The sequence below is a fragment of the Netta rufina genome (assembly GCF_964035555.1).
Source record: "Netta rufina genome assembly, chromosome: 28".
In the NCBI taxonomy this organism is placed as follows: domain Eukaryota; kingdom Metazoa; phylum Chordata; class Aves; order Anseriformes; family Anatidae; genus Netta; species Netta rufina.
In genome coordinates this window covers 4,094,450-4,113,905 of record NC_140152.1, presented here as the reverse complement: position 1 = coordinate 4,113,905, position 19,456 = coordinate 4,094,450, and the positions used below count along the sequence as shown (strand labels likewise).

General features: G+C 60.9%; 1 protein-coding gene across 1 annotated transcript; it reads right to left on the bottom strand.

The window, feature by feature from the left end:
- Nucleotides 1-1,429: 1,429 nt before the first annotated feature.
- Nucleotides 1,430-18,685, bottom strand: MAST3 (microtubule associated serine/threonine kinase 3; the record flags this gene model as incomplete). The annotated part of the gene is made up of 27 exons (XM_084302939.1): nt 18,562-18,685; nt 13,238-13,326; nt 12,997-13,069; nt 12,828-12,848; nt 11,757-11,835; nt 11,096-11,253; nt 9,442-9,517; nt 8,889-9,098; nt 8,707-8,808; nt 8,013-8,145; nt 7,446-7,513; nt 7,205-7,290; nt 6,731-6,939; nt 6,261-6,399; nt 6,021-6,153; nt 5,755-5,920; nt 5,530-5,631; nt 5,175-5,297; nt 4,797-4,906; nt 4,525-4,679; nt 4,141-4,373; nt 3,808-4,008; nt 3,505-3,731; nt 3,296-3,418; nt 2,847-2,983; nt 2,455-2,636; nt 1,430-2,331 (listed from the first exon to the last, which is right to left on the bottom strand). Exons 1-27 carry the CDS (start codon nt 18,645-18,647, stop codon nt 1,430-1,432), a joined length of 4,323 nt encoding a protein of 1,440 aa, XP_084159065.1. The 5' UTR covers nt 18,648-18,685.
- Nucleotides 18,686-19,456: the final 771 nt, after the last annotated feature.

Here is a 19,456-nt window from a genome sequence, read left to right as displayed (position 1 = left end):
ACTGCACGAGGATCCCCTCCAGAACCCACTCCCTGCCCTCATCCAGCCTCGTCCAGCCTCTCTGTTTCACAAGACCCCACGCCGCAGCACGTCCCAAGGAACAATTTTAATACAACATAAAACTTCCCGAAGGTAACAGCAAGACCGGTGCTCGGCACAGCCCAGGAAGACAAGGTCCCATCCGCTTTTACGACATTTTCCATAAAAAAAAAAAAAAAAAAACACCCTTCGCACGCCCCAAGAGATGCGTCACAAGAAAAAAGGGAGACAGAGGGGAGGAAACGCCGAGCCTTGTCCAAAGAGCCTGGCACGAACCACACGCACACGAAATAATCCAGTGAAATACGGAGCCAACGCTTCGGGGTGGGAGATGGCACCGAGGGGCCGGAGCGCGGCAGCGTGGCCCTGTGCATGCAGCAGCAAAGGTTAGAGCATAGAAAACGTTAGAAACAGGGGTGGGGAAAGCACTGGGCTGGCCCTTGGTCCGTCGGGAAGAGAGCTGCGGGAGAAGAAATTTAGAAATTACAGGTAGAGCAGAGCTCGCTTGGGTTGTTTTTTTTTTTTTTTTTGAAGAATTGAAATACTGTGGTTTTGGTTTTTTTTTGAAAAATGGAAATATTGGCTTTTCATGAAATGCATCAACCATACCGAGTGAATGCCCAAAGGTACATCATGGCAGAATAGGGAAAACTAAAAAAAAAAAAAAAAAGACTAAAAACCCTGTTCTTTGCATCAAATTGCTGAATCCCAAGCAATGGTCGGGCCGGGTTTATCCTCCCCAGCCCCGCTCCTCTTGGGAGATGATGGAGCAGGTTGGGAGAGTGGGTTGGGGCTTTCTCAAAAGGAATCATAAAAAAAATAAAACCCTTACATCTGCCACGTGTTTATAAAATGACCCCCACGGCCCTTGGCACGGGTTTTGGGGGATTTGGGGGATTTTCCTGCAGGAGCAGGGGGGCACCGGGGGGGGTTCATGGAGATGGAGGCGACCCTGAATGCACATCTGCCGAGGGGAGCCCTCGGCTTCATTGCTACTTGGAAAACCTGCCCTGTGACTGCATTTTGGGGGCTTTTCCAGCTGAAAGTGAACAAACGGGGAAATTCTTTCGGTTAGAAAACGTCGTGTCATCGGGCCGGGGGCCGGGAAACACACGGGAAAGGCTGGGACAGCTTGGACCCTGCAACGCCTCTGTTTAGCTTATAAAAGTAATAAATTAGTTCCGAGTTTTTGCATCGAGTCCTTTCTATTCACAAAGTTTCGGGCCCTGCTGCCGGGGAAACGCCACCGCCGCGCCGAGAGCCCCCGCGACAGAAATCTGGGCGTCTCTGCAGTTAGTACAAAAGGCAAAGCTCCGGATCTCGGCGCGGTCTGGAGATAAAAACCTTTCATCCCACGGCGCAGCAGCACGGGACCCAAATCGGGGAGGTTTTAGGGGATGCCCCGTGCCGGTAGCCCCGAGGAGGCCCCGTCCCCACAGGTCCGGTGGTGCCGGTGGCCGTCCCGCCGCGGCAAGGCGATGCCGGCGGTGCTGTCGGTGCTGAAGAGGTGGAGGGGGTAGGAGGCCTGGCATTCCCAGCCGGCCACCCCCGGCTCCTGCTCGTCGCTCTCCGAGCCCTGCACCGCGATCTGCGGCACCCGGCTGGCTTTGGGCTCCGTGGGCCCCGTGCCCGCGCCCTGCCCGGCGTCGTTTTTGGCCCCGTCCTCGCCTCCCGGCTCGTCGAAGCTCACTTCTTGCACGGCTTCTTGCTTCTTGAAGGAGTCGCGGCGCTCGGAGAGGTTCAGGCGCCTCATCACCACCATCTCCTGCTCCGCCGGCCGCGAAACCGCTCCGTAGCCGTGCTCGCCGGGGTACAGCGGGACGGGCGCTTCGCCCTCCCCAAAAACTTCCCCGGCTCCATCCCGCAGAGGCATCTCCAGCCCCAGTTTTCGGCCGCCCCCGGTCTTCTTCTCGGCCAGGTATGTTGCCATCTTCTCCGCCGACTGCACGCGCTTGAGCAGGGGGGAGCGGGGGCACTCGGCGCTGCGCGGCCGAGCCCCTTGCCGCACGATGGTGGGGGGGGACAAAGTCTTGCCTTGGAAGGGGTGGGAGGGTTTGGGGTGAGCGGGGAGCGGGGACGGGGACCTCTGGGGGGACGTCGGGCGCTGGGCGCAGGCGGGGGTGCAGGCGAGGGGCGAGGGGGGGATGCTGCTGGTGGATTTGCGGCGTCCCACCTTGTAGCGCTGCCCGCTCAGCTTGGGAGCCAGCCCGTGCAGGGTGCTGGGGCGCACGTGGCCGGCGGGTGACGTGGGGGTGCTGGAGGAGGGAGAGGTGCTCTGCGGGGACACAGCATCTGCCGCGGGGAGAGAGAGAGAGGGAAAGAAGTCACCAACCGCCGGGGATGCCACCGTCCCGTGTCCCCCTCCCCGGGGGAAAAAAGAGGATCCCAACCCCGCACATGCAGTGGTTCAGGTACCTGGGGGCAGATCCGGAGCAGGGCTGCGGCAGGGTGTCGTGGGACCCGGGGACAGGCTGTGTGTGGGGGACTCCGGGAGGCTCTCGCTGGAGGACAGCGAGTGGTGGAGGCCAGAGGAGAAGCTGCGGCTGGTGTGCAGCACCGTGGACTGCTTGGAGATCTTCTTGAAAAGGGATTTCCTCCTTGGAAGGAAGCACACGGGGAGGTCGGTCACAAATTGGGGGGGAGAAGGAGGCACCCTTGGGGCCTTGGAGACGCTGCTGCCAGCTCTCTTTAAAGCCTGCAGACCTAAATCTGGTGGGGTTGTGCTCCTCCACCTGGACCTCGTGTTCCAGCTCCCAGGACACCGGGACCGAATGGGCCATTTTATCCCCCCCCCGGTTTATTCTCACCTGTCCTGGCTGTCCCTTTTCCTGCTCTTCTTGCTCCTTCGGGCCATCCGTGTCTTGGAGCTGTTTTTCCGGGCAGGGCCAATTTTGATGGAGGTGTTCTCCAGGGCAGTGGTCCGCAGGGCTACTTTATTGCCACTCTGCGGGTAGGAAAGGGGTCATTGCAGCATGCTGGCCCCAAGCACCAGGGTTTAACCCCAAAGAGCTGTCTGCAAGGCAGCCGCGAGCCCCACATCTCACAAACATCCCCTCTCACCCCCCCCAGAAGCTAAACCCTGCGCTCTGCTGCGTTTCACATCCATTTGCTGGGTGGCAGCTCCATGGCGTCGGCGGCTCTGCTGCAGCACCGTCAGATTTCGGGATTCCCACGCTCCCAAGGGTCAGGGATAATTTGCTGCTCAGGCCTGACGCGCTGGTTTGAGCAAGCTGGGCGAGCAGAGCGAGGCACCTACCTTCAGCAGCAGCTCCACGACGTCCCGGTGCACCAAGCCCAGCACCGACTCCCCGTTGACGTGCGTGATGAGGTCTCCAGCTCTCAGCCCCGCTTCCTGCGCAGGGCTCCCTTCTTCCACGCTCTGCAACAGGAGAGCCAGGCTTTTGCTCGGACAAAACCCACACCTGTGGTGTCCCAACGGTGTCACCGGTCCCCGGGGCCACCTACCCAGACCATGTGGTGCACGGCGTAGACGTCGCTGTCCCCCATGTAGACCCGGATGGCTCGCAGCGTGAAGCCGTACTTCTTGCCCGAGCTGTGGATGATGATGGGGGGCCGCAGGCTGGTGATGGCCAGGGAAGAGTCCCGGCTCGGGGACGAGTCTCGGGAAGAGGGGTTGGACGAGAGCGAGTGGGGGGAGATGGGGCTCATGAGGGCACCGCTGCTGAAGTCATCTGCAAGGAGAAGAAGGAGGCTCGTGCCTGGGAAGCCACGCGGAGGCCGCGGCGGCTGCAGAAGCCAACGACGAACCTGACGTGATGATGAGGGACAGGGCCGAGACGGAGGCGGATTTGGGCACTCGGCTGCCGGGAGAAGTTCTCGGTTTCTCCGTCCCGTCCTTCTGGCTGCTCAGCCGGCGGCTGCTGCCTGGCTCCAAGCCCCTGGGAGCTGAATTTTTGGTGCCGGTGCTGTTGCTCCGCAGGCGGATGCGGTTCAGGCTGACGAGATCAGCTGAAAGGGAGGAGGAAGGAGGTGGTAAAATGGCTGAGAATGGGCCGTTTGGACCCTCTACAGGCTTCAGGAGAGCATGGAGAAGCCACCCAACACCATTAGGGACCCTGTCTGCCCCAAAAACCCACGCACCAGATAACGCCGAAGTCTTCACCGCCGTGCTGGACCCAGCGTCAGGATCTCCCAGCACAAATTTGGGTCGCTCTGGCTTGGCCGGTGCCATGCAAGGGCTTTCATCTTCCGAGGAGAAGGCAAATTTGGGCATGGTGTCCAGGCTGTAGGTGCTGGTCAGGGCGGCGGGGCTGCGGCTGCGCTCGTGCTGGGAGGTGTAGGGCGTGGAGCTGCAGGACGTCCAGGACCGCAGTCTGCAGGGAGGGAGCCAGAGGGCGCAGAGCACCCATAAATGAGTGAGGAAAGGTGGTCCTGGGTCTCTGCAGCACCCCAGGACAGGTCCCACTGACAGCATCCGATGCGAACACCCTGTGCTTGCATCAGAGTCCCTGTCCCAGCACTCACCGGGGCTCTGCACCCGACAGCCGGCTCCTGTCCTCGTCTCCCGAGTGCCGGTCCCAGCGCTCCCCCCTGTCCTCCTTGTCCTCGCTGTGGCTCCGATCGGAGGATGAGAGGCTGAGGTTGGAGTGCGTGGCCAGGTACTCGGAGCTGCTGTACACCTGGGGAACAGGCGAGAGGTCAGAACAGAGCAGGAATACTGCTGGGGGGGGGGTCCTGCTTGTGGGATCAGCTCCCTGGCATCACCCTGCTGGGGTTTTAGAGGATGGATCAAGCACCTTGCTAAAGCGATGGGAGCAGGAGGAGAACTGGCCGATCTCCACGGAGGATTCCTCGTCGTTGGTTTCTTCGTCCTCCGAATCCAAGTGGCGGTACCTCTCGGAGCGAGCTGAAAGCAAGAGCACCAGCGGTGAGGGCTGACGGCCTGCCACGAGGGAACAGGAGGCGTCAGGAACCCCGGGAACGTTTTGGGATGAGAAAGCAATGCTTTTGTTAAGGCCGAGCAGTCCGGAAACAGATTTACATCTGTTTTTTGCGACTTAGCTCAGGGTGTAAAATGACAGAATTCACCCAGGAGATTTTCATCTCCTGCTGCAGCATCAGCCCTGCAGCGGGGCCAAAGGATCGCGGGGGCAAGGGGCTGGAGGTGGCCTCACTGTCGAAGTAGCTGGTGTCGTCCTCGGACTCCAGCTGGGGGATGAACTCTGCCTTCTGCCGCAGGAGCCCGTTCCAGTCCAGGTGGAGGAAGAAGGCATGGTGCTTCACCTCGTGTGCACCCCCTGGCAGGCAGAGAAACCCCCGTGAGGAGAGCATATCCCGAAACATCCCCAGCCCCAACAGCACCATCTCCTCTCCCCCAGGATGGATCTGTGCCTTGCACAGTGTCCTTAACACAGCAGGACATCCTTTATCACACATGCAAATGGCTTGATACGATTGCTACGGGTGCCTGGTGAAGCCCCAAGTGCTGCTGAGCCTGGAGCTGCCTCGAGCCCATCCTAGCACACGTACCGGTGCCCAAGCGCTCGAGCGGGCACTGCCTCAGCAGCCGGGTGATCAGGTCCTGAGCATCAGCAGGAAGAGCCTCGTCCCCCTCCGGCCACATGATTTCATCTGCAACAAAAGGGGAGGTGAGCGCGGAGCCCCTTGGGTGCAGGGAGCAGCGGATGGGGGCGAGGGGCTGGGCAGGATGAGCAAAAGGAGCAGCAAAATGTGCCGGCGGCTGCGGGCACTCACCGCTGATCACCTGCCCGAAGAGCTCCTCGGGGGTGTCCCCGAAGAAGGGGACGCAGCCCACCAGGAACTCATAGAGGATGATGCCCATGGCCCACCAGTCGACGGGCTTCCCGTAGCCCTGGATGAGGATGACTTCTGGCGCGATGTACTCGGGCGTGCCGCACACCTGCGTTAGAACCAGCTCTGGGTGCTGCTGACACCTCCCCAACAACCTCTGCACCGGGCCCCGAGCCTATTTTGGGTGCCAGTGAGGGCCACCCTCGTACCTGCTTGTCCATGAACTCCCGAGTGTCCTTCTCCATGTGCCCTTCGTAGAGGTTGGTGGTCATGTTCATCAAGCCAATCTTGGACAGGCCGAAGTCCGTCAGCTTGATGTGGCCCATGGAGGTGATGAGCAGGCTGGAAGAGAAGGAACCACCTCGTTGTCCTCCTCTCCTGGCCTGGAGCAGCCCCTCTCCCTCCCAGCCCAGCCCCTGCCCCTTTGTGGGACCAACCCCTGCCCTCACTTGTCGGGTTTGAGGTCGCGGTGCACGATGCCGTAGTTGTGGAGGTACTCCAGCGCCAGGACGGTCTCAGCAAAGTACATCTTCGCCATGTCCACGGGCAGCGGGCCCATGTTCTTCAGCAGCGTGGCACAATCCCCCCCTGCGGGAACAACACGGCTGCTCCTGAGCACTTGGAAAAGACGGAGGGGTCTCCAGGAAGAGTTAGGCAGGCTCCCAGTGAGACCCTCCCGTCCCTCCTCGGAGCTGCAGCTCAGCCCGAGCGTGAGGCAGAAATGTTCTCCTAGGTGAGGCAGCCACCACCTACATCAGGGTGGGACTGGGGATGACAGCAGGGCTTCCTTCTGCTCCCCAAAGCGAAGCAAAGCAGGAGCCATCAGGAAGGCATCCTCAGTGCTCAGACACCTGGCTGTTATCGGGGTCTCTCCACTTGTCCCCCCTCCTCGCTGCACCACCCCAAGCGCCCCGCTCACCTTCCACGTACTCCATCACCATGCAGAGGTGTCGCTTCGTCTCGAAGGAGCAGAACATGCTGACCACGAAGGGGTTCTCGGCGAAGGTGAGGATGTCCCTCTCCACAAAGACCTGCTGGATCTGGTTGCGCAGGATGAGGTTCTGCTTGTTGATCTTCTTCAAGGCGAAACGCTGCCGCGTCTCCCTGTGCCTCACCAGGTACACGGCCCTAGGAGAGAGCGAGCCACCAGACCTCAGAACACGTTCTCCAACCTCTGACACCCGATCCCACGGCACACGGGGCTCGGACAGGCAGGATGAGCAGCAGCTACGGTCAGAAACATGCAAATTCAGTGCACGTGGGCTTGGAGGTGTCTGCAGGTGGAAGCAAGGTTTGGAAACTACGAGCACGCTGCCAGGAGGTCTGTTTGCTGCACGGCAGGGAAGGATGCTCCAAGCGTGCCACCAGCGCCTGCCCAGCCCTCCCAGCTCACCCGTAGGCCCCGTTGCTGATCAGCTTGATGGTCTCGAAGTCACCCTCGCAGGGTTTCCTCCGAGGAGCAGTGACCGAAGGCTGGCTCTGGAAAGAGGCAGAGGGGCTTTAGCGTGCCCGTGGTGCTCCGTGTGCCCCCCCGTGCTGCTGGCAGGCAGGAATTCACACAGAGCTATGGTGTGGAGGGCAGCAGGATGGTGCTGGGGGCACCGGGTGGGACATGCAGCTGGGACCCTGCTCACCTCGCAGGTGTCATCGTTCTCTGGCGTGATGGTGTTCCCGCTGTCGAAGTGGTCCAGCTGCACCATTTCTGCAGAAGACAGTGACGGTTTTCACCTTCTTCATGCTCAACCTCACTTTATCCCAAAAGAATCCCCCAGCTATCACCTTCCCTCCAGTCTCAGAGATCCCACGCGTGGGGTTAGCTACATGCTTTGTTCAAGCCATTGTCTGGAGAAATTCAGGTCGGGGCATTAGGAGGTTAAACCGGAGGTCAAACATTTACATAATTCTCTTTTTCCCATAGTCATTCCCGTGTTCTTCAAGGATTATGGTTCCCCCCACCCCCCCAAAGCCTTGGCTTCCTATGGATTAAGTGTTCTTGAGATTAATCTGCTTTGCTGAACATGTTGGGAGCAATAATGAGATGCTGGGCTGGCCTGGAGGCTTGGCTGCCGTCCTGGACCTGCAGCCCAGCCGGCTCCAGCCACTGCCTGCACCTCCCGGTGCCTGTCTGTGCTCGCTGCAGCAGGACGGGGAGCAGGAGGGGCTCACGGCCCCCTGCAGACCTCACCCCAGCTCTTCCTTACCCTCCAGCGGGTCCTTGACGAGCCCCAGCTGGCTGATGATGTAGCGGGGAATGTCGGTTTTTATTCCCTGGCCGACTTTGGCGTGTCCCTCTGCGGCTTCCAGGAGGTGATAGAACTCCTCAGGGTCAAACTCCTAGACGGGGAAAAACCCAGTGTGGTCAGGGAGTGAGGCTTTGCCAAGTCCGACCTTCCCTCTGAGCTCCACAGTGAGCGGGGCACAGGCTCTGGATGCTTGCTGGAGACAGCTGAGCGCTCTGCTCCTGGCTCTAGCATCATTCCTCCAAGCACGAAGGGATTTTAAAACCCCTGCAGCCCATGGCCTGGCCTGGGAGGAGAAACCTCACAGAGAGCACACCAGCAGCATGCTTCAGAAAACGCTGGAACCACAGCAGGTATGAAAAGCCAGCGTTTCAGCAATTCAGCACGACACAGCACAACAAAACCCGGCTGAGAAGGTTTGCAAAGAAGTTCCCATCCCCATGCTCTGCTAGGAAAAACCGGCCTCTCCCCTCCACGAAACAGCTCTAACCCTGAGAACGGGCTCAGCTCATCTCGGCAGCCCAGGCTGCGTGTGAGCAGCGATTCCCCTGGGGGACCCAGCAGGGTGGAGAGAAGAGGCTCTTCCTAGCAGGACTCCTCCTCCGTGGAACTGACCGCGGAAGACAAACACCCACGGGGAGCTGCAGCGTCTTACCAGGCACTCCAGGAGGCGCGCAGGACGGGAGATGATTATCAGCAGCTTCCTCACCAGCTGGTCGATGAACTTCACTTCCTCGCTCTCCGAACGCTCCTGAGCCTGCCGGAAAAGGGGACGGAAGCCTGGAGTCACCGACGGCCTCTGGAGACGGCGCCGGGCAGGGAATTGCCCCCACTCACGTCTCTCAGCATCTTCTCGAGCTTCTCCTGCAGCTCCATGAAGTAGCGGGAGGTGATGAGAGCCCCCTGGGACTTGGCCAGGCAGTCGCGGGCCAGCTCGATGATCTGGTGGTGGATGAAGCCCAGGACCCCGTCGGCCAGCGGCAGGGTGCTGCTTGGAGAGAAGTTCCTGATGGTGTCCTGCAGCCGCTCCTCCATCTGGGCCGTGGCCTGCGAGGCAGAAGGGATGGTGACACTTGTGAATGTGTGTCCCCATGCCACCTCCCGGCCTCGTGCTGCCACCTCCCACTGCTCCAACCTCTGGTCCCACCTGGGACCAGCCCGCAAAAGCCCCACCAGGGTCTCTGGAGACGGCTGCCTGCACGTGTGACGACGCAGAGCCGCGTGTCCCTGCCTCCCTGGCTCGTTCCCACATCCCCGCTGTCCCCCAGCACCCCCCACATCCACTCATGCATTTCATGTTCCAGCACACTGATTTTTCCGGAGGAGCTGTCAGGATGCTGTGGGGCACTGATGCCATCATCCCACTTCCCCCCCCCCAGGCCAGGGTTACCTTGGGGAACCGCTCCTTGTAGACATGGTTCATCATCACCACCTCATTATCAAACGTTCCGCTCGTCCGTCCAGGGCTGCGGGGTGGGAAAACCGTCTGCGTTACGAGACCGAGGCATTTACAAGTATGCAAATAGCTACTGCCCCCGGAGAGCTGCTGCAATTTGTTCTCTCCTCGTTGTCCCTGGTGTCACAAGCCGTTAGAGCCCGTCCAAGCGGAGCGCTCAGCCTTGGGCCAGGAGCTCCAGCACCATCAGGATCACCTGCGCTGGTTGGGATGTCCCTGGGGTCCCCATCACCGCACGCCTACAGCCACCAGCAGCTCTCCCCTTCCCCAGTTTCAGCGTTTCCATCCTGAGCAGGAGGTGCCAGCCCCACGCACGTCCTGACAGAGCCTGGTCAGGCCCTGGGAGCGCCGACCTCCTGCAGACTCAGCTCTCCAAACCCAAGTCACCAGAAAAGCCACAGGCATTTTGAAGCCGGGCCACCGGAGCTGCGTTAGTCACTTGGCTCCAACCAGCCGGCTGATCCTCGGCTTCCTCTCGTGCCATCGTTTCTGCTTCAGCCCCTGCCGTGATGTCAGTGGCAGAGACAGCAACGACAAAGCTGCTGGAAGGACGCCGAGACTGCAGCCGGGTACCCGCAGCCCTCCCGGATCCCACAGGTTGGTGCTGCAGTTGCCCTTTTTGCAGTTCACAAGCCACAGCAGAGAAATCCCAACCCGTCCCCACCTTCCCCGCAGCAGGCACGGGGACCTGCAGGAGAAAGCTTTCTTTTCCCTCACCCGACGTTGCTCCTCGTGCCACCAGCACCAGGGCCGTAATCTCATTATGCAAAGCAAGCGGCAGGAGCAGGCAGCCACTCATTAACCACTGTGTAATAAATGCCATAACGAACCCCCGACTGGCTCGCTCAGGAGCTGAGCCCCAGCTCAGCACAGAGCCCCTGCTCGTGCTTCGCGGCGCTGATCGCAAAACTGGCGTTTCCTCAGCGGAAGGGTCGCCACCTGCCAAACCTGCCAGCTAATTAATCTGCTTTTAATGAAATTGCAGCCGAAAGCAGCAGCAAGTCGCCTTCCCAGCCCTCCGAGCAATTTGCGGAGCCCCGGGAGAGCCGCACCTCTGCCTGCCCTCCTGCTTAAGAGCAGGCTGGGGAGGTGCGGACGTGCCTGCGGTGCTTGGCTTTTGTTAAAGGAGGCGACGCTTCCAAAGCTGAGCACGCAAACGGGCTGCTTAATCCCCTAACGGCAGCTCAGGCCGCTGCCCCTGCGGCCGTGACATCTGATAAAGTGCCCTCGGAGCAGATGCCACCACTTGGGCTCCTGCTCTGGGGTCCCCAGGTCTGCCAAAACCCCGTGGATCACGCGGCAGGAGGCTGTGAAAGGGCAATTTTGGAACAAATGCTGCTTTCCCCAACCTCAAACCAAGTAATCTCATTTTTAAGTGTCATCCTGACAGCCAAGGGACTGCTGGAAAGCAGAGCCTAGCTGCAAAAGCACGGAGTTTTACCACTTCTTTACAAGGGGAAAAAACGTATCAGGGTCAACCCCATGGCTAAGCAGGACCAGGATGTCCCAGGAGGAGCTCAGGAGCTGGCAGAAGTGGCCAGAAGCGGGTCCCTGAGCATCGTCACACCAGCACAGGTGGTTTCTGTACCTCAGGCTCCTGGATCGTGGGCGCAGGCAGGGCGAGTGCCGCCCGTCCTCGTCCGTGACGCTCTCCGTGCTGCGGAAATGCTTGGAAAGGAAATGCAGCTCGTCGGGGGTGGGCTGGTACGGCAGCTGGTGCAGCCGCTCCTGGGAGGACGAGGACGACTGCAAGGAAGGATAGACACGGTCAAGAAGGTCAGGAGACGGGTCGGTGCCTGGCAAGCAGCAAACCCGCCGGGAAAATACGCCTTGAGCCTCTTAGTAGACTGGAAAAACTGATGAGCATTGCTCCATGTGCACCTCCTGCGCTCACTGCGTGCAACACGGGTGGCAGGAGCTGGCCGGGACTTTGTGCACTGCCTGCACCCACCCCAAAATTCAACCTCTGGCTCCGTCCAGGGCCTGCTCCCATCCACCTGGGGCATCCCCAGCAGCTCCTGTCCTGCCCTTTCTCAGCACAGACGTGTCCCGTGTGTATTTCAATGAGATGCAGCAAAGCTTTAACATGCAGGAGGAGCTGCTGCCATTAGCGGGGCTCTGCAGCGTTCCTAAAATTAGGAACACACGACGCAGCTGCTGCACGTGATGCTGCAGGGCTCGGGATTCACTCAAAGCTCCCAAAGCACTTTGCTTCTTCTCGCCTCCTGCCCCACGAGAGCCAACCTTACCGAGACGGTGGAGCTGGGGGTGTTGGTCCCATAGCCAGACGAGGGCAGCGAAGCCAGCGACCACCTTCTGCCATCAGCCCTGCAAGAGCAACGCACGCCTGTCACACGCTGCAGAAAACACGTGAATGCACGCGCAGAAATAACATCAGAATGAGAAGGATGGGAAAGAGGACTGCTGTTTGCTCCTGTGAGAAAGCCCTGAAGCCTCTTGCCAGAACGGGATGAAAATGGGTGAAATAGTGGTGGTTTTGCACAGTTCATGACCCCGGGGTGAGGTGGGCTACTCCCCCTGTGACGGGGACGCTGCTGGGGTGGGGAACCCGAAGCGATGGCAGCCACAGCCCCACAACAGCCCTGCCCTGCTGAGCCACGCGCTGCACTCGAGCAGCTCCGTTTCCAAAGGGGAAAAAGTAAAAAGTGAGAATCTGATTTTAATTGGAGCAAAATCCTAGCTCCTGGGACTTCGTTCTGGGAGAAATCAGGATTCCTAAGAACCCGTGCAGGGCGCACACGGACATCAGAGCCTCGTTATAAACAGGAAGGCAAACGCTCGCACGTAGGCGAATGCTTCCTCTTGGACACGTTTCCAACGGAGCGGGTCAGGATGAGGCCCTTCACCTCCCGGCGCCGTTTCCCATGCGTGCAGGACAGGGCCACGATGCAGGGGCTGAGGACGACGGAGCTGGCGATGCGCTGGCTCCTACGCCACGGGGATGTCCGCAAAGCCCTTTTGGCTTTTTCCTCCAGTACGAGCGTGAAAACTAAACACAAGCCTCCAGGTTTTTTCCATGCGCCAATCCAGGGGTTAACGTCATCCGTCTGCCCCCGTGCGTGAACTCCAGCACGAGGAACAGAACGGGACAGAATTTGGGGCTGGGGGACAGCGTGATGGGAACGGGGATGTTTCTCTTCCCGCAGCAATCCCTGCAGCCCTTCTGCAGCTGGGGATCTTCCCGCTAGGGATGCAGGGCACAGACAGAAGGAAGGGGAGCGGGGACGTGCCCAGGTGGAGCAGATGCTGACACCAAAGCAGCTCCCCTCCACAAAACCCTTCTCCCAGCCAGTACTTGCCTGTCGGTCCGAGGAGCATGGCTGGAAGGCGATGGGAAGCACCGGTCGCAGCAGCAGGGCAAAAAACAAAACCAAAACAAAAATCGGGAGGAATAAAAAAATCATTAAGACCAACAGAACAGCCCCAATTTGTGGATGGTGGTGATGATTAGGGCGATGAGGCGCTCACCTGCGGGCAAAGGGGAAGTTGACGGAGGTGCTGGTGGAGAAGTTACGTGGGCTGTCCAAGGGGCTGCTCCCAGCTGCAGGAGAAAGGGAGAATTAATCACAGCATTCCCTACACCATCCCTCTGCTCCCTCCTGGAAAAGCCACCAAGCACCCAGGCAGCACCTGCAGGGCCCTCGCTGCCCCCCCAGGATATCGGGGTGATTTGGGGCGATGCCCAGCCCAGCCTCAGCACTCCCCTTACCCGTCGGCACCGAGAGCGGCGAGAGAGGACGCGAGAGGGTCGGAGAGGGCGTCCCCACCACCAAGCTCTTCCTGTTGCTGCTTCGGCAACTGGGGAAGGAAAAAGAAAAGGGGATTCATTTGGGAAAGCAAAGCACAGGTCGGGCTCAGACACGTGCGGGTCGCTTGCAGGCAGCGTCCTGCAGCCCCAGCTCCAGCTCGCTCGGGTGGCAGCGAGGGGACACGGCTGCTGTCAGCGCATCGATCACGGATTTGTGCCCCTGGGAAGATCATGTCCCCAGAGAAATGCTGCTGGAGAAGGGCTGGCAGGGTTAGTTTGGAAGCCAAACCGTCTCAGCAAAGCCCCACTTCTGGTTTTGGCCTGCCGGGAGGGAAGATGCATGCGGGCTGTTGGGCAAGAATAGAAAAAGGGATCTAAAAGGAGGAAGCGAACAGAAATGCCAAGTTGCTTCAGGCCACCACCAGCCCCGCTGCGCAGCGTGGAAAATGCCCCCAGTTCCTACATCCCTCATATCCCCCATGCCCAGGGGGAGGACAGCCAGGCCCTAAACCCCCAGCCCCATGGAGAAACCCCGCTGCCTTCACCAGGCTGGCAGCATCCCCGTCCCCTCTGCTCTGCCCGTCGGTGCTGCACTCGCAGGGTGCTGTGCTCCTCTAAACCAGCTCCAGGAGGCAGCCACGTGTGTGACAGTGCAGGACAGAAAGCAGCACCGTGCACGGCTCCACGCTCATGGTTTTATCACCCCGTCCCGGTGCTGCTCGGGGTCTGCATGCCAGCACCCACAAGGAAACAAGAGAAAGAGCACGTCTGCAAGCACGAGGTCTCCGTGTCATCACCGACACTCGCGCCCTCCACACGCACAAGACTTCAGTGCTCCTCGCAGGAATTTCGTTTTTGCTTCCTTTCGCTGCAAGCCACGAGCTCAGGGCTTCCCCTGCCAGCGGGGACCTGCTGCTTTGCTGCCCACCCGCCCACGACGCTGCTGCAGCCCGCACACAGCCCACGTGAACCTGCTTTTAAAACCCCCCCCCGGCCCCACTGAAGCTTTCGCCCTGCTGGGAGGGAACATCCCCAGAGCAGAGCAGAGGCTGGGGGCAGCTCGTGCACGCACGACCGAAGCCGTGTGGGTTTTGTGAACGCCAGGCCGAGGACGAATCCCCATGAAAATGTCAGAGAGCCGCGTTCCAACCAAGTAGGTCAGGCTGCGGTTCCTGCAGCTGCGCTTCCTCCGGCTGCACGTGCTGCACGGCGCCGCCGAGCTGCCTGGCCGCGCTGACAGCACCCGCTAAGGGCCGTGGTTTCACAGCCAGGCACAGGGGCACAGCCCCGGGACAAAAAGATGCTCCCCGGGTCCCAAAGGCACGAGCAGCACGGGCAGCACGAGGTGGTTCCTAGCAGGGAAGGGCTGATTTAACCCAGCATTATCCAGCGTGGTTTTTTTTGCCTCCTCCTCTCAAAAAAAAAAAAAAACAGGGTCCACGTCTCTTTTGCTCGAGGTCCAGGGTGCGGGGAGCACCCCAAAGACCCTCCTGGCCCTTCAGTTTGCTTTTGCAGCTCACGCCCAGGACCCAGCTGAAGCTGCAGCACCGCCGGCTGCGCGCACCCTCCCCAGCACCCATGGGTGCAGCAGCAAAACCGCAGCACCCAGCTGTGCTGTGCCGGGCCGGGCGCACGAGGCACCACGAGCCAACGTGCTCCGCTGCCAAACCAACCCCGGCAGATATTTATCAGGCAGAACTGCAAGATTTGGTGCAGCTCCCCCCTTTCGCCCTGCCAAGGTGCGGATCTGCTCATCCTCCTCTCGCAGGAGGGGACCCCGAGGGGACGAGGGGCGGTGGGGACAGCGCGGTGCCGTTCCCGGCAGCGCCGCAGCCCCGCACGGGAGGTTTCATTTTGGAAGTGAAAACAAAAATCTTCGGCTAAGCAAGTTCCAGTAATCTTGACACAGGCAGAGGCTGCTGTTTCCTGTTTCCGCGCGCTCCACCCTCGCTGCTGCAACCATCTTGCTCCGCTTTAACCCTGCTCTGCCTGATGCATCAGCTCCGGGCTGCTGCCCATCCTCTGCAGCACGTAAACCTCGGGCTAAAAACCCAAGCTCCCGAAGGCAGGAGCCGGGGCTGAGGTCCAGCCCGTGCTGCCAGCAGTGCCCCCGGTGCTTAATGCACGCTTGGTGCATTTTTACCAAACATGGAGTGGAAAATCGCCGTCAGCACCCCCGGAGCCGCTCGGACGCGGGGACACGCTGCCTGCGCACAGCATCTCCGAGGCTGTCACCATCCAGTGCTTTGTTTTTGTTTTTTTTTTTTTAAAAAAAAGGATGCGGGAAGCGTGGGACAGCGGCCGTGACCCCGGAGCCTGGAGAGAAATAACGCCTCACCCGGCCCCGCGCGTGATGTCCCGGCACTCGGGGTGATGCTCACCCCCGGGGACAGAGGCAGAATCATAAAATGTCCCGAGCTGGAAGGGGAAATGCTGGCTGTGGGCAAGCAGCGGGGCCGTGGGCATCCTGCTCCTGTCCTGCGGGATCGAGTGACGTGTTTTGGAGAAGGATCAGAGAGTCGGTGACTAAACCCTTCCAGGGCAGTAGGGCAACGCGTGTCAGATGCCAGCCAGCGCTCGTCACTGCCCGTGGGGTGAACAGGGCCGAGCTGCCCAGAGGGACCCTGCTGTTAGGGCTGGAAAAGCCCAAACCTGGGTGAATAAATAAATAAAACCTGGGTAAATCCCTGATTTATCCTGCCCGGCGTTTCTGGCTCCCTACCCCATGGGCTTCACGCGGGACAAAGCCCCTGCCGGTGGCACGGGCACTCGGTTCCAGCGCAGCACGAGGCAAGGGTCGGGCTGATAAGGGCACGGGCGCCGTCTCAAAGTACAAACCACCAGCTCAGCTCCCAGGATTAGGAACCCTCCCGGCCTTCACGTGGCCGTGGAGAAAAAGTCCTCCAAGTCCCACAAACAAACGCACGGCGCTCGTGTGCCTGCCGACACGGGGAAGTGCCACGGAGCTGCCGGGCCATTTTTGCTGGAAAAATTCCTTTCCAGTGGGATATTTTGCTGTTAATGTTGATCCAAGGCTGCTGCACCCAAAGTTTCCACACCAGTGCCCAGGGCGATTTCTTCTCCGCGATGTTTGAGACCTCCTGGGATGGAGGCTGCGGTGGGGGATGCTGTGGACTGGGTCGCAGTGGTGAAACGCCCCGCGCTGCCCGGCACAGGCTGTGCACAGCCCTCCAGCACCTCCTCAGCACCACCACGAGATCCAAACCTCCCGCCTCGTGCCTCCCTGCAGAGCCTGGCCCCGTCGGGTGCTTTTCTGATCCCCTCCCCGAGCACCAGGCCTCCTCCCCAAACCCTCGCCGGGCACGGTGGCGCAGCAGGCCGGGTCCGTGCTTCGCTTTTTCCTTGTGCTGAGAGAAAACAGCTCAAAAAGAAAGGAGATGGGGACAAAGCTCTGCAGGACTCCCTGCTCCCTAAGGAAACGGTGCTGCCACGTTGAGCCGAGCGCTGTGTGAGCAGCAACGCAGGAGCTGAGCGGCTCTGCACCATGCTGGCCATTTCACCTCCCCACCACGAGAAATTCGGATCCCTCAGACCCTACAGGGCTCTAAACCACCCCAAACAACACCACGCGTGTCCTGCGTGCCGTGAAATAGCCCAGACCCCGCTCTCGCTGCGGATTTTAGGAATAACAATGAAGGAAGAGCAAACCCCGTGCACCTTCGAAGCACCATCTCGGATGCGCCCTGCAATTACGCCTCTCCACCAGGCTCCCCCCACGGGGACGGTGCTCGGGCAGCACCCACGTGTAGGGATGGCCGGGATGCCACCCTCACCGCCCCTCGTCCCCCGACGGACCCCAACCCATGCACGAGGCAGCTCCCGGCTGTGATTCCCCCCGCCAGGAGCGACGCAGGCACCGTCAGCCCCGCGCCGAGCGGCTTCGTTCGCTAAGCAACCAGCGGCGCTTTGTTCGTGCCAGTCCTACGAGCAACAGCACGGGGGGGGGGGGGACCTCGTCCCCAACCCAACGCCCCCCCCCCTCGGCCCCCGCACCCGATTAGCACCGGTTTTATATCAAACTGCGGGGTTCTCGCGGGGTTCTCGCCTGGTTCAGTCCCGTACCCCAAATCTGGAATCTGGGGGTCCCCGGCATCGGGCGTCGCACACGTCGCACCTCGGAGGGGGGGGGACATCATTGCCTCCCCCCGTTGCCAGACCCTAAATGCCGCCCCCTCTATGGCACAGGGTTCCCAACCAATGCACCCCCCTCTGATGCACCCCCCAAAAAACCTTGCCCTGCTGGCAGGCACCCCCGCCGTGCAGCTCTCCCAAATAATGCACCCCCAAAGGGTGCCCCTAGGGGACAGCCCCCCCCACACCACGCGCCCCCAGGTGCAACCCCTGCTGCAACCCCCCCCCCAAATCGTGCACCCCAAGATCACAGCCCCAGTGCAACCCCCCCAAACCATGCACCAATTCACCCCCCAAAAACCTTGCACCCCCAATGCACCCCCCCAAACCATGCACCCTCCAAACAATGCAACCCCAGATTACACCCCCAGAGCCCCCCCCAAACCACGCACCCCCAATACAGACCCCCCCCCAAACCACACGTCTCCAACGTACCCCCCCAAACCATGCACCCCCAGAGGCCCCCCTCAAACCAAGCACCCCCAAAAACACCCCCCCAAACCACCCCCCCAATACAACCCCCCCCCAAATCACCCATCTCCAACACAGCCCCCCCAAAACCAAGCACCCCCATATCACACTGCCAGAGTCCCCCCCAAACCATGCAACCCCCCAAACCACATGCCCCCAGAGCCCCCCCCCAAACCACACATCTCCAGTACGGCCCCCCCAAAACCAAGCACCCCCATATCGCACCGCCAGAGTCCCCCCAACCAGACACCCCCAGATTACACCCCTAGAGCCCCCCCAAACCAAGCACCCCCACATTACACCCCCACATTACACCCCCACAGCCCCCCCCAAACCCAACCCACGCACCCCCAGAGCCTCCCCCAAGCCAAGCACCCCCCCATTACACCCCCAGAGCCCCCCCCAAAAAACACACACCCCCAGAGCCCCCCCCAAACCACACACCCCCCAGATTACACCCCCAGACCCCCCCCAAAACCACGCAACCCCCCAAACCCACGTGCCCCCAAAGGCCCCCCCAAACCAAGCACCCCCCCATTACACCCCCAGAGCCCCCCCAAAAAACCCACACACCCCCAGAGCCCCCCCCCCCAAACCGAGCACCCCCAAACCTCCCCCCCAACCCCCGATCCCCCCCCCCCCCCCGCGTTCAGGCCCCGCACCTCTTGGAGCGCTGCAGCAGGGCCCCGGCCGCCCGCTGCCCCCGGTAACCGGCGGGAGCGGCCCCCCAGCAGCTGGGGTCCGACATCGCGGCCCGGAGGGGCCGGAACGGGGCCGAACGGGGCCGAACGGGGCCGAACGGGGCCGGGCCCGGCGCCAGCACCGGGGCCGGGCCTGGGCCTCCCGCCGCCGCCTCCCCGCCGCGCCCGGCCCCTCCCGCCCGGCGGCACCGGGGTTGCCATGGAGACGGCCCCCCCCCCCCCCCCCCGCCGCCATTACCGGCACCCAACGGGGGGGTGCGGTTGCCGTGGAAACGGGAGGAGCCCCCCCAAAAAAAATTGGGGGGGATTGGGGATAATGGGGGAGTGAGGGAGGCCCCCCCCCCGCAGGGAGATGGGGTGCTGGTAGCTAGGGGTGGGGCAGGTTGCACCCCAAAATGGGGTCGGGGGTGCTATAGAGATAGGGCATCACCCCAAAATGGGGTTGGGGTTACTAGGGAGATGGGGCTGCACCCCAAAATGCGGTCGGGGTTGGTGTAGAGATGCGGCAGCACCCCAAAATGGGGTCGGGGGTTACTATAGAAACAGGACATCACCCCAAAATGGGGTTGGGGGTTACTATAGAGACAGGACATTACCCCAAAATGGGGTCAGGGTCAGTGTAGAGGTGGGGCTGTACCCCAAATGGGGTCGTGGGTTACTATAGAGACAGGACATCACCCCAAAATGGGGTTGGGGTTACCATAGAGGTGGGGCAGCAACCCAAAATGGGGTCATGGGTTACTAGGGAGCTGGCTCTGCACCCCCAAAATGGGGTCAGGGTTGGTGTAGAGGTGGGGCTGCACCACAAAATGGGATTGGGGGGTACCAAGCAGGTGGGACAGCAACCTAAAATGGG